Source organism: Acomys russatus, chromosome 16, assembly GCF_903995435.1.
Source record: "Acomys russatus chromosome 16, mAcoRus1.1, whole genome shotgun sequence".
Classification (NCBI taxonomy): Eukaryota; Metazoa; Chordata; class Mammalia; order Rodentia; family Muridae; genus Acomys; species Acomys russatus.
This window is the reverse complement of record NC_067152.1, coordinates 8,504,854-8,517,733: the sequence shown is the minus strand read 5'-3', so window position 1 is coordinate 8,517,733 and position 12,880 is coordinate 8,504,854. Positions and strand designations below refer to the sequence as shown.

Below are 12,880 nucleotides of genomic sequence, written 5' to 3'. Positions count from 1 at the left end.
GCTGCATGCAAAGGAATAGCAATCCTGACAGGATCCTGCTCAGGGCCGGAGCCTAAGGGCAGGTACACATGGCAAATAACCCCTGGGATTGGTAGCTAGAGGGGTTGGCAAGGAAAAAGTGGAACAGGGCCTGGGAGGTGCCTATGAATCGTTTGGAGGCTTTTTATTTTTAGTTTTTATTTTTCAGTCTGGAGGTCAGAATTCCTGGACAGGACCATGAGAACTGATACAGGAACAAGGATGGGGGGACTGGGCCTTCACTGTGAGTTCTCTTGAGGCACCCAGATTTCCCATAGATCAAAGTAATAGTGAAGCTAGGCAGCTCCCTGAGATGTCAATTCAATGACAAGGCAGTAAGGCTACCCAGTGGGAGACACTGTCCCCAACTTGAAAGGCATAGTCTTTGCTCCTGTGCCTCCTGCTCACCACCTCACCTGTCTTCTCTAGCAAGATTGCCAGCAGAAGAAGCCATACTGTCTGTGACTAGAAAAAGCTTGGGGAAACACAGTAACCCTGGATCTACCCTTGAATCTCAAGCCAAACAGGGTTCATGTCCATTCTGGAAGACTCCTAACACAAGCATAGCTTGGGTTCCTTCCTCGTCAACACCCACAGGAGATGTCCCAGGGAGCTGTGCAGAAAACACAGAACACAGCAGCATCAATGGACAAATGGCGAGCATGCTCACTGTCACTGTCACTGAAGCCCTACCTTCCGACACGGTTATCCTGGCCAGGGTGGGTATGGGAGAAGAGGAAATGGGGAGAAGGTAAGAGAGGGGGCTCAAGGTCAACCCAGAGGTCACAGGACCAAGATCAAACAGTGTTTAATGAGCTTGTGCTATCTGCCAGGCGTGTGTCAACTCTCATCTCCCACAGCATACTGCCAATGAGCTTCTGTCGGTGCCCCTGGTCTATCGAGGGTGTCTTTGTCTTCCCTGAGGGTATCCGTGTTGGAAGTGGTGTGATCCTTGCTCAATTCTGTTCCGCGACAGGGAAGCTGCCTTTTCTTCTCATACCCCAGGGACAGTGTCCCTGGGCAAGGAGTGCCATGAGCACCCAACTGCACTAGGACACCCACACTACCAGCACCAGGAGCCCCAACCTTATTTTTGTTCTCACCAGGTTCTCCCTGAGGGGCATCCCACCTTCATCCCCTTTCCTCATTGGAGAAATCAAGGTACCACAAGCCCAAGGGCATCACTCAAAGTAGTCCAGCTTGTGAGAAGCAGGCTGTGTCTGTGACCCCTGTAAGGCAGGCTGCTCCAGGCTGCTCTGCTTCTTCTTCTTTTTTTTAATTTCCTGTGGTGGTTAATAAAGAATGAGAAAGAAAGACACACACTTCATCCAAGAGGGAGGGCAGCGCCTGCTGTGTGTGACCCATTGCGGCTCCACGTGCTTTTGCACAGCTAGTGACCGTATTTGCAAGCCTAGCCTGAGACCGTATGACCTCAAAGGGCTAGAGTCGGGGCTAGAGCTGGAGTCTGAGGCAGTGATTCTCAACCTGTGGGGTCCCATATCAGATATCCTGCGATTCAGGTGTTTGCATTGTGATTCATAATAGTTGCAAAATTACAGTTATGGAAGTAGCAACAAAATAGTTCTGCGGTTGGGAGTTAGCACAACATGAGGGGACTGTGTCAAAGGGTTGTAGCATTAGGGAGATTGAGAACTACTGCTGTGTAGCCTCCATTCTTCCCCGTTGCTGATAACGTGCCTGAGGCACATGCGTTAGGGAAGAGAAGACATGATCTTATAAGAGCCTTTCGGGTACCACAGTCTGGGGTAGGACAAGAGCCTGGAGCCTGAGGGATGCAGGGCTCAGGCAGAGTGGCCCAGTCTAAGATTGGCTTCTTAGAGGAAGCAAGGGAAGTGAAGTGAGTGTGCGAAGGGAGGAGGGGAGTGCTTTGTTTCCCCCTATGTCCAGTTGTCATTGTAAAATCCTTGCATTGGATCACTATAAATAAATGATGGGCTCTGTTTCCAAATTAGTGTTTGTTTCCATGTGTTCGCTGCTAATTGCTGGTGCGCTCGGCAGGCAGCCCCGCTCTGTGTTTGCGCAGCCATCGGCCTTGGTAGCTCCGGCTCCCTCGGCATGCATGTTTAAAGAGCCCCTTGGATTTCTGCCTTCCTCTTTGAGGAGGCCCTGCTCACTCACAGCCTTCTCCCTTCCCCGTGAGTCCACTGAGTCCATAGCAGCTCTGCACCTCGCTTCCAAGCCAGATTTCAGGGAGAGGAAAGTGAGGGGCCGGCACAGGCACAGAGCTCACTCAGACCTCGACTCTGAGAAGCATGCAGCTAAAATCTACCTTTGCGGATACTTTTTTTCAGATAGCATTGCCCAGCAACCGAGGGCTGTCCACAGATGAGGGAAGCCAGTCATAGGTGAGCTTGACTATTAAATGAAACACAGTATCCTGCAGACTAATACTGAATCACAGAACACCTGCCTCTCTATTTTCATTAAGAAGGGTGTTTACTGCAAAACTTCCTGGGTGTTTGCCTCCTGAAGATGACAAAATGGTCTCTCTTTACATCATAGTCTGCAAGCCAAATTAATTTTTATATCTATGGCTTTATAGTGATGTTCTATAGAGCTTTTCCTGTGTGCGCTTTCCATGGATTTCTTATTTAACTCTTTCATAGACCCCTGGAGTGGGATGCTGATACTTGAATCCAGTCTCTAGTGACCCATCCTGCTCCTGGGCTCCCTGCTGACCAATCTCTCTTTCCTCTAGGTTTACACCAGAAGGGCCCACATTTTCTCTGACAGAAAACCTTCTACTTCTCCTCTGGGGAGCACAGTGACCTTTGAGCCTGGAACCAATCAGGGCTTGTGAAAAAGTGGACAGTAGAGAGAGAGAGAGAGACAGAGAGAGAGAGACAGAGACACAGAGACAGAAAGAGTCAGAGATCAATTACTCACTTGGTAGTGGCAGAGTCAAACACTTGGCTCTATTGGTAGAACTGACTAGAAAATGTGAGGTAGAGTGTTTTGCCTCTTTGTCCTCACTGAGATGCAGGCTGCTTGAAAAACAATGCCTTGCCATATAGCCAGCTAGGAGAGAGCCAGGGTTCAAGCCTAAACCCTGGTGCCACATTCTTCCCACTTAACTGAGGCAACCAGGCTGACCTGACTTCATAACACACAGCCACTTACTATTTCTGAGTGCCCTTGGGCAAACCACCAGCAGCAAAGATAGAGAGAGCAACCAAAATGTCACTTTGGACATAACAGGATCATTGTTCATTCTTTCCCTATATAAAGAAAACTACTGAGGCACAGGGGAACGCAACTGTTGAGCATCCAGGAATGTCTGCAGAAAGATTTTTAGAGACTGAAGCCAAGCATGGTAAGGTACAGCTGTAACTCCAGCATTGGAAAGGCTGAGGCAGGAGGATTGTGAGCATGTAAGCTACATAGCAAGACTCTGATTGAGGAGGTGGGAGGCATACCTCAGTAGGACAGTGAAGGGATAACTTTACTCCCACAGGCCATTTGGCAAGTCCTGGAGACAGATTTTTGGCTTGGCACAGCCATGGCTGTTGAGGATTTGCTATGGGCATCTTGCGAGTATGAGAGGGGTTCTTAAATCGCAGGACAGTGCTCCCCATGAGTTCTCTGGTTCAAAGTATCAATAGTGTTTCATTTCAGAAGCGTTGCTATAAATCAATAAGAAAGAGATCAATAATTCAATAGAAAAATGGACAAAAGATGGGCAAAGATGAGAAAAAGAAGTAAAAGCAGAAACTGTTCATGAAGATGAAATATGATGGCCCCACCTCACTGGCCATCAGAGGTTATGCAAATCGAAGGGAAAAAAAAGTATTGTCTCCCACCATCAAATGGACAGAGATTTCTAAGTCTGAATGTGCTATGTGCTGGCTGGGTGGTAAAACAGTGGAAACTTTGCTAGCAGATGTAATCCTTTTGAATATCGATTTACTGATTTTCAACTCATCCAAAGCTGCATATAACCAAAAGGAGCAATTCTCACCTGCATGTGTAGCCCTCTTTGGCTGCAGACAGAAGAGAGAGAAAAATCAAAGGCTAAATTCTACAAGGGATGCTTAGAAACAACCTTAAGAAACATCCAAAAGGGAGTAAATGCATATTAAATATGCAACAAGTGTCAACATGGTTACACATCAAAACCTTGGTGTTGAAGAGACAGAAAATTATAATAAGTCCTGTAGGTACATTTACACGGACTTGGGCCATCCCTTAGTCATCCCCTAGATCTCATAGGCACATGCTTGTGACAACCCTACAGGTGACGGGTGGACTTGAGACATCAGGAAGCACAGGCAGTGTGGGTAACAGGAGGCAGAAGAAGGGCAGGGTGCGTGCTTCTAGCCAGGCCAGACCATGGAGTAAGGTAGTACTTGTACCAACTAGTACCATGGACAGCGCCTGCCCAGCTTGGTGTACTTTATGGTCCTCAGCACTGGTTCTGTTCCCTCCCCCTGGCTCAGCTTTGAACCAATTAAGTTCAGGAGCTGGCATTCGATCTGAAATATAGATAACCCTCAGGTTCTGAGTGCAGCTCCGAGTCTCGGATCATCACATGGATCTGGAAACAGAAGTTCATGACTCTCCGTTTAGGAACCCCATTTCATTATAGCCAGAAGTGGGGAGTGTGCTAAGCGCACTTACCCACTTCTCTCTGGTAGAGCCTAGGCGTGTGGCTAATAATCCTCAGGTAGCTCAGTTGATGTCCTGATATGATCTGTGGTGGGGCACATTGCTCAGGTAATTGCTGTGGACTTCACTGTTAATCTCCTAGGGTCCTGGCATCAGGCCTGGAATGTGTGGGCAGGATCCACAGAGGTCTCTGCTCCCAGGTGGATATATGTTTGTCCATAAAGCTTGGGTCTGTCTATTAGGTTGATTGTATAGGTCTTCTCGGAATCCTTCTAGGCAGTGAGCCAAGAGAAACAAGTGGTCCTGTGCGAGCTCCTGGTGAGAAGGCTGTGTTGAAGAGAAGTAGGGAGGAGCCTCCAGCCAAGATCTTGTTCACATCTGTGGACAGCCCAGCCTCTTTGGTACTCAGTATAAGCTGAGTGTGGCCAGGGAGACATGGAACACTGATTACCTGGCCTCAGAGAAGGAGCTGAGCAAGCCTCTGCCTTGCCAGAGAAAGAACTCTGCCACATGATACCTCCTGGAACCAGTAGCATCACACCAGTGCCTCAAATAATCAGGAATAACATCCCAGTGCTTCCCATAACCAGGAACCCAGCCTTAATGCCTCTGTAACCAGTGCCTCCCTTAGCCAAGAGCACCATCCTGGTGCCTCCCATAGCCAGGAGCACCACCCCAGTGCCTCTCATAGCCAGGAGCAGCACTCCAGTGCCTCCTATAGCCAGAAGCACCACCCCAGTGCTCCTCCTACCCAGGAGCAGCACTCCAGTGCCTCCAATAGCCAGAAGCACCACCTCAGTGCCCCTCCTAGCCAGGAGCAGCACTCCAGTGCCTCCTATAGCCAGAAGCACCACCCCAGTGCCCCTCCTAGCCAGGAGCAGCACTCCAGTGCCTCCAATAGCCAGAAGCACCACCCCAGTGCCCCTCCTAGCCAGGAGCAGCACTCCAGTGCCTCCAGTAGCCAGAAGTACCACCCCAGTGCCCCTCCTAGCCAGGAGCAGCACTCCACTGCCTTCCATAGCCAGAAGCACCACCCCAGTGCCTCTCATAGCCAGGAGCACCACCTCTCTGCCCATCTGAACACAAAAGCAGGGAAGTCCTGGCAACCTCTCAATGAAATCACACCATGTGGATAAAGGTTTTACTCTTTTTTTTCTTTATTAAATGATGTTTTTATTAATTATTTGAGAGTTTTATTTGATGTAGTTGATCACATTAATTCTTCCCTCCCCCAGTTCCTCCCAGATTTACTCCCATCCCCAACTTAATATCAGGTCCTTGCTTTCTTTCTTTTTGAAAGTTTATTCATTCATTCATTCACTTTACATCCTAGTTGTAGCCTCATTCCTTCTCACCTCCCAATCCCATCCTCCTTCCCTCTCCCCTTCCCCTTCCTCTATTTCTCAGAAAAGGAGAGCCGCCCCCCTCCCGACATCCATGCCAGCTCATCAAGTCCTATGTGGACTGAGCATGCCCTCTTCCCCTGTGGCCTGGCCAGGCAGTTCTGACAGGGGGAAGTAATTGAAAAACTGGCAAGAGATTCCATGTCATAGAGAGCCCCCACCCCTGTTACTGAGGACCCACATGAATCCTGAGCTGGCCCTTAGCTACATCTGTGTAGGGGGGCCTACATGTGGTCCATATAAGGTCCTTGGTTGGTGCTTCAGTCTCAGCAGGTCCCTCTGGCCTCTGGCTAGTTGGCTCTGTTGGGCTTCCTAGGAAGCTCTTGTCACCTCTAGGCCTCAGAACCCAGAAAGATACACATGGTATGTACTAACTAATAAGTGTACATATAATACAGGATACATATACTACAATGCACAGACCCAAAGAAGATAAGTAGCAAAGAAGATGCAAGGGAGGAAGCTTAAATCTCACTCAGAAGGAAAAATAGAATAGACTGAGGTAGTGGCCGAAGAGAGGGAACAAGGTAGGAGGGGAAACAGAGAGAGATATGATGTGAAATATCAGACCTGGGGAGAGCAGGCAGGGGGTACGAGGTGGTGAGAGGACAAAAGGCCTGTAGAGAAAAGAGAAACTGTGGGCAGAGGCATCTTTGTGACAAGTGGGAGACTTAAGTCAGGGTAGGTTCCCTGGGGGATATGAGAGAGACTCTAGCAGAGACTCTTAGTAGCATGGGCCATAGAGACTGAAGAGGACACCCTTTAACTAGACAAGTCTTCTAATAGAGGGAGGGGAACACCAACCACACGCAAAAACTTTGACTCAAAATCCACCCTGCCTACAGGATGTGCAGGGGGATTAGCAGAGATTGAGGGAAGGTACAACCAATTCCTGGCACAAGCCAAGACCCACCCCATGGGAGAGAACCAACCCATGACACTATTAATGATACCCTGCTAGACTTCCAGACAGGAGCCCAGCAGAGTTGTCCTCTGAGAGGCTCCACCCAAAAGCACCTTAAAAGAGATGCTGAGACTCACAGCCAAACATTGGACAATGTGTAGGGAGCTTTGGGGAAAAGTGGGCAGAAGGAGAAAAGGTTTCTCTCTCTCTCTCTCTCCTTCCTCTCTCCTCTCTCTCTCTCTCTCTCTCTCTCTCTCTCTCTCTCTCTCTCTCTCTCTCTCTCTCTCTCTCTCTCTCTCTCTCTCTCTCTCTCTCTCTCTCTCTCTCTCTCTCTCTGTCTCTCTCTCTCTCTCTCTCTCTCTCTCTCTCTTCCATCTGGCGAACATAGAAATGGCTTGAGTGAATTTATTCTGAGGAATTTGATTGAACTAGACAATGTCCTCTTGTCTTTGCAGACGTGGAAGCTTTCTCTTGCCAAATAGATTATACATTCCCAGCGATGAGAACCCTCTCAGGACACACAAGAAACAGCCTTAGAAACAATAACCATATAAAACAATAACATAAGAGGTCCTTTGACACCTTCTTGTTTTTCACACTGTATGGTAGATGTACGGATTGTTCTCAGATAGAGAATGCTTATGAACCCCATCTACCAGAAGGAGAATGAAACGGAACTATAAATGAGCTTGAGGTCTGATCACAATCTTTAAGAAGAGTTTATCCATTTGTAATCTTTTCTGAATGCCTACTATGTACCTCTGGGTGTTGCTGACCTGTTAATGGACCATACAAAGTCCCCTTTGTGGAGCATGATAGTGGCAGGAGACACACAATGGACAGGAAAATAGAATACGTCACAAGAGGCAGGTTTTAGATGTAATCATGAACATGCAATAGGAGTTTGTGGAGGACTTCCTGGGGACCTGACACAGAGGGTGTCCCTACAAAGTGTACTTTAGAGTCTGTGAGGCACATAGGATAGTCTTGTGGTCAGAGCCCAGGATGTCTAGTATTGTCTTTGAAAGTGTGAAGTTAGCTTTAACCTGAAGTATGTAATCCCCAGGGGAAGATCAGTGTGGTGGCAGGAATAGAGTAGACAAGGCACTTAGATTGAAAACTGTCCCCAGTCACTTTGCGTTCCTTTCAGTAAAAGCTGAAATCATCTTCTCCGTCCCTTGAATTCAGGCTGACCTTGTGACTCACTTTGACAAGGTGGAACAGAAGTGGGCTATGCTCCATGGCTGACACACCTCTATTTTCACACCCCTGAACCATTGAGGTGGGTCTACCCTGTAGAAGCCCAGCCTGACCTCCTAGAGGCCCAGATGTCACATACCCGAGAGAAGCCAGGGCATCCTGGCCACCCTATCTAAGGCACAAGCATATGAATGAAGCCACTTAGGACCCCTCAATTCTGGTGGCAGTAACTCGAATGAATCTGCACACCAGCAGTAGAACCTCGGGCTACCCCGTGAAGTGGTAAGAGGTAATAAGCTTTTAAATGATTGGGCAACAACAGGTAGCTCAGACATCTGGCACACAGAGAAATGGCATGCTTATCTGAGACCAGCCAGTTCACAGAAAGTGTCTGTCAGAATTTCCAAGAGAAGGGTTCTGCTGTACAACTGGGGCCTTAGAAGAGGGACCCAGAATCAGAGCCAATGTGGCTTCCAGGGGAGCCCTTCCTGCATGCACTGGGAGATCAGGGGATGGAAACCCAGAGCCTCACAGGTGTCAGGAGGTATGCATAGAGTTACAAGCACAAACCCAAGGAGTCTTTAGGAAGCCTGGGAAAAAAATGAAAAATGCTTGTGGAAGGAATAACGTATCAATAGAAAGCTCGATGCGTGAGGGCATAAGTCAGGGGTAGTAGGACACGAGAGGCTACAGAGTTCAGAGAAAGGACAAATCATCTAGGCAGACTAAGCCGCTAAGGCGAGAGTGAAAGAGAAAGAGCCCAAAGGCCACAGTGAAGGAAGAGCTAGAGGGTGGACAGGGGTGGCAGGGAGGATGCTTAAAATGGAAGAGAATGGAAAAGAGGAGAAAGGCAAGATCTAGCTTACCAGGGAGGTAGGAGGCAGTCATCCAGCTGTGACAGTGTTCAAATGGTTGGTCCAGAAATACAAGCTAATCATGAAGGATAAGAGAAGCAAATTTGCCGTTAGCTCGTGGCATTCAAGAATCACTCAGGGACTGTGATTTGAGAAAAAGATATATAGTTTAAGTGGAGAGATATGGGCTGAAGAGAAGGTTCTATGGGTATTTGCAAGAGTAACTGAGTTCAGATCCACCAATCAAGTTGAAGAATGCTGTACACCCTACAATCCCAGTGTTGGGAGACAGAGATGGGAAGATATCAGGCGCTCACTGGTTAGGCAATGCAGCCAATCAGTGAGCTCCAGGTTTAGAGAGAAACCCTATCTTAAAAAGTAAGATGGGAAACATAAGGTAGATACCCAACATTTACCTCTTGTCATACATGCATATCTGTCCCCTATCATCATCATCATCATCATCATCATCATCATCGCCACCACCACTACCACCATCACCACCCCCCGACACCAGCACCATCACCACCACCATGCCCACCAGCACCACCATCACCACCACCACCACCACCCTCATTATCATCATCTAAAAATATGGAAGAATGAATGTATAAACCCAAGAGTAAAGGCAGATGGATGGATGGATGGATGAATATGTAGTAGTGAAGACACACAGATGCATGCTTTAGAGAGTTAGTGAATTAACAAACAGGTGGATGGGTGTATCCATGGGGAGATGCGTGGATGGATGAATGAATGGATGAATACATGACAGAAAGAAGCACTGAGGAAGTCCATTAGTTCTGCTGGTGAGCATCTTTGACTCATCCATCCATCATTGCTACTGCCCTCCTGCCCCACTCTCTGTGGGTACAATCCATTAGCCCAGCATTTCAAGTGTACCTGAATGCTTAGGAAATGCCACAGAAGACTGTATCCTGAAAATGAAGCAGGCTTCTATCAGCCCAGGATACAGTTCCCAGCAACTCTCCCGGGCAATCGCGGACATGTGCACATTCCTGGAAGTCAATCGGAGAACCACAAGATGAAGGCTACAGGATACATTCCACTTCAGCACACCTTACAGGGCCACTTCTAGGATTTTCAAAGAGGAAGTTGTCAACTATTTCGACATATTGTCACACATTGAGTACAATGCCAGGCTCACAGTATATACTGAGTGAAAAGTTTGTTGAACTGAACTGAAACTTCCCACAGTTCCCTGCTGTATATAACTGACAGCCTCCCCAGTATCCTATCCAATTCCATAGAAGTTCTTGGTATAAAGACTAGGTGAGTTGAAAAGTCCACATCCTGACCTTCAAGGGAAGAAATAAATCAAACCTCATCAGCTTTCAGGGAAATAAATTTTATGAAATGAGTCTGCCATCTGCCTTTTATGCTATAAATCAAACTCCTATTGGATCATTTATACCTACAGGCTGAGAGCCACATTCCTTAGCAAAATATGCAGTTCCCCACCATATGACCTCAAGCTTAAAAAAAAAAGCCATATAGCCTTCAATCATTGATTGCTAACTGCATGGGAATAAATCAATCAGAGACTGGGATTCTGAGATTCCCTTCAAGGAAAATATTATCTATTGTGCAGGCAGATGCTTACATGTGTAATGTATATTTTATGGCTGTCTATAGCCTAGAAAGGCAGCATATTCACCCAGCCTTAGGTAGCATAGGGGAAGGGAGATGAGTGATTAACTTTGCCTGAGGGTCAGGGATAGTATGGCTTCATATAAGATCATTCTGGAAGGTTCAGCTGGACACTTTGGGTGAAGGAGGAGTCTTAGTTAAGACACTTAATTGCAAGTTATGGAAGTTGAGAAGGACACTTACCACCCAGAGACCTGCCACATCAATTCAGAGGTTGGCTGTGCAAATCCAATATGAGAATATCAAAAACTGCTTTGTAAGCTCCAAAGTGCAAGGCAAAGGTGAGGGCTTATTATCAAGGGGGTTTGGTAGCTGGGTAGTGATTGATTAGCCTATTTGGTTCAATCCCATGGGATAAGACTTGGACTAAGGCATATGAACGGAACACCTATCACCAGGAGTGCTAAGCTCAGAGCTTCCCTGGTATCATCTGGTTTAACAGCAAAAGGGTTGATGGAGAAGATGAGCAACAGGGAGGGTAAATTGACCTGTGACTAAAGGGCAATGTCCATGGCCACTTTAAGACTCACCAAAGATGAAAACGGAATGGCTTGGTGAGAACCAAGTGAGCAACAAAAAGAGATGCTCAGGTTTCGTTTGCACTGTTCAGAAACAATGCACGTCAAAGACTTAAGCACTGCTGGACTAGGTATCCTCTATGTGTGTCCTCTTGGTAAGTAGAAAGGAGACAGGTGAAAAAAATGGACTGGATCCTCCTCTCAAGGAGACTGAGATCTGTGGCTGATTTGTCATATGACTGATGCATACTAAGCCCAAACCCAGCTATCCTGAAGGACACTCATGTCTCCACTTCTCTCTGCCTTGGTAAACAGTGTGCCCATTATACAAATCGCTCAGGATCCAAGTCTAGACTTGTCCCCTTCCCCTCCAGCTTCTTCTCATGGCCAGTCTTGTCAACAAGTCATACCGGCACTAGAGACGCCCAAGTCTGCCATACTACCTCAGAGACACCTCTGACCACAATGTTCTTTGCACTCTTGCCTTCCCGCATACAACAGCCAGATCGACCTTTTAAAGATGACCCCCCCCCCAATCCTGCTTAGAACAAGCACAAATTGTTTGCAGTGGCTCGCCAAGCCTGTTGGATTCCATCTCATCATACCTGTTGTCATTGCTATAGCCATTGTCTGAACGTCCGTCCCTTGAGTCACGTCATTGCACCCAGCCTCATGTCCTTTCTTCTCCATCATACTTCCTCCCACCACAGGGCGCTGACTTTGCTATTCCCTCTGCCAAACACACTCTTCTCCCAGACCTTTACAAGGCCACTCTCTAGCGAGTTCGTATCTCTGCTTAGAGACACCCTCCTAGACTGCACTGAGTTAGCCATCGCCCCACCACAACCATTTTATCCTTATCCTGAATTGTCTTCCTAGTGATATTGTTGGCTTAAGGCTAGCAGGCATGAGCCTAATTTTAAAAATCAATTCATGAAGGAGAAACCATGGATCTGCTGGGATTCCTACTGGGATGTGAATGTGAACTCACTGGAGAGATACAGAGCTAGGACACCTCAAGAAGACAGCATAATCTAAACCAAGGCAGAAAGAAATGAAGGAAGTGGGGCATGGAAGCAGATAGGAGGTGAGTCCATCAGAGGGCAGTTAGAACAGGAGCAGGCAGAGCACAGGGGTCTTGTCCTGGCATCTGGCTCCAACAAAAACTCATGTCATATTGGAATGGTAAATAGGACCCTTGGAGCACAGGTCACTGAGCTTAAGGATGAAAGTTTTAGGGTGGTTCTAGAAGGTTTGAGAATCTTCCCTCCTCCTCCTCTGCTGTAATGTAGCCTAGGGGCTCAGCAAGATGCACTTGCTGTATCCATTCTCAGGTCTCTTTATGTCTGCCCCTCAGCTGGCTGCTGATAACTGTTCTGCATCCTTAGCTCATATTCCTCAGGGGAAAAGGATTTTTGGCTGATTCATCTTTTACCTGTCAAGAATGGCCATACTTTACAGACATCTGGCCACACAGATATCTCTCTCTGGGGCTGTGTTTCTGCCTGGTTCAGTCAGCAACAGGCTGATAAAAAAAGACTCTCCCTGCATGGACCATGGGCAGGGTGGCTCCTTTAAAGGAGGCTGTCCTAATGAACCTTTTGGTAACTGGCAGAGGTAATTTAAGGGAAGGGGGCTTTATTTTAGCTCTCAGTTTGAGGATAGATGGTCCATCATTGCTGCTCA

The 12,880-nt window shown here is 47.4% G+C and overlaps 1 protein-coding gene across 1 annotated transcript; it reads left to right on the top strand.

Annotated features, from left to right (window-relative positions):
• Positions 1 to 671: 671 nt before the first annotated feature.
• LOC127200407 (putative uncharacterized protein DDB_G0284695) lies at positions 672 to 5,780 on the top strand. Its single transcript, XM_051158635.1, has 2 exons — positions 672 to 769; positions 5,306 to 5,780. The coding sequence occupies exons 1-2, from the start codon at positions 672 to 674 to the stop codon at positions 5,778 to 5,780; spliced, it is 573 nt and encodes a 190-aa protein (XP_051014592.1).
• Positions 5,781 to 12,880: the final 7,100 nt, after the last annotated feature.

Coding starts and splice junctions, on each gene's coding strand:
- LOC127200407 (XM_051158635.1), top strand. CDS start 672: ATGGCGAGCATGCTCACTGTCACTGTCACTGAAGCCCTACCTTCCGAC. Junction 770..5,305: donor GAAGAGGAAATGGGGAGAAG/GTAAGAGAGGGG, acceptor TGCCTCCCATAG/CCAGGAGCACCACCCCAGTG.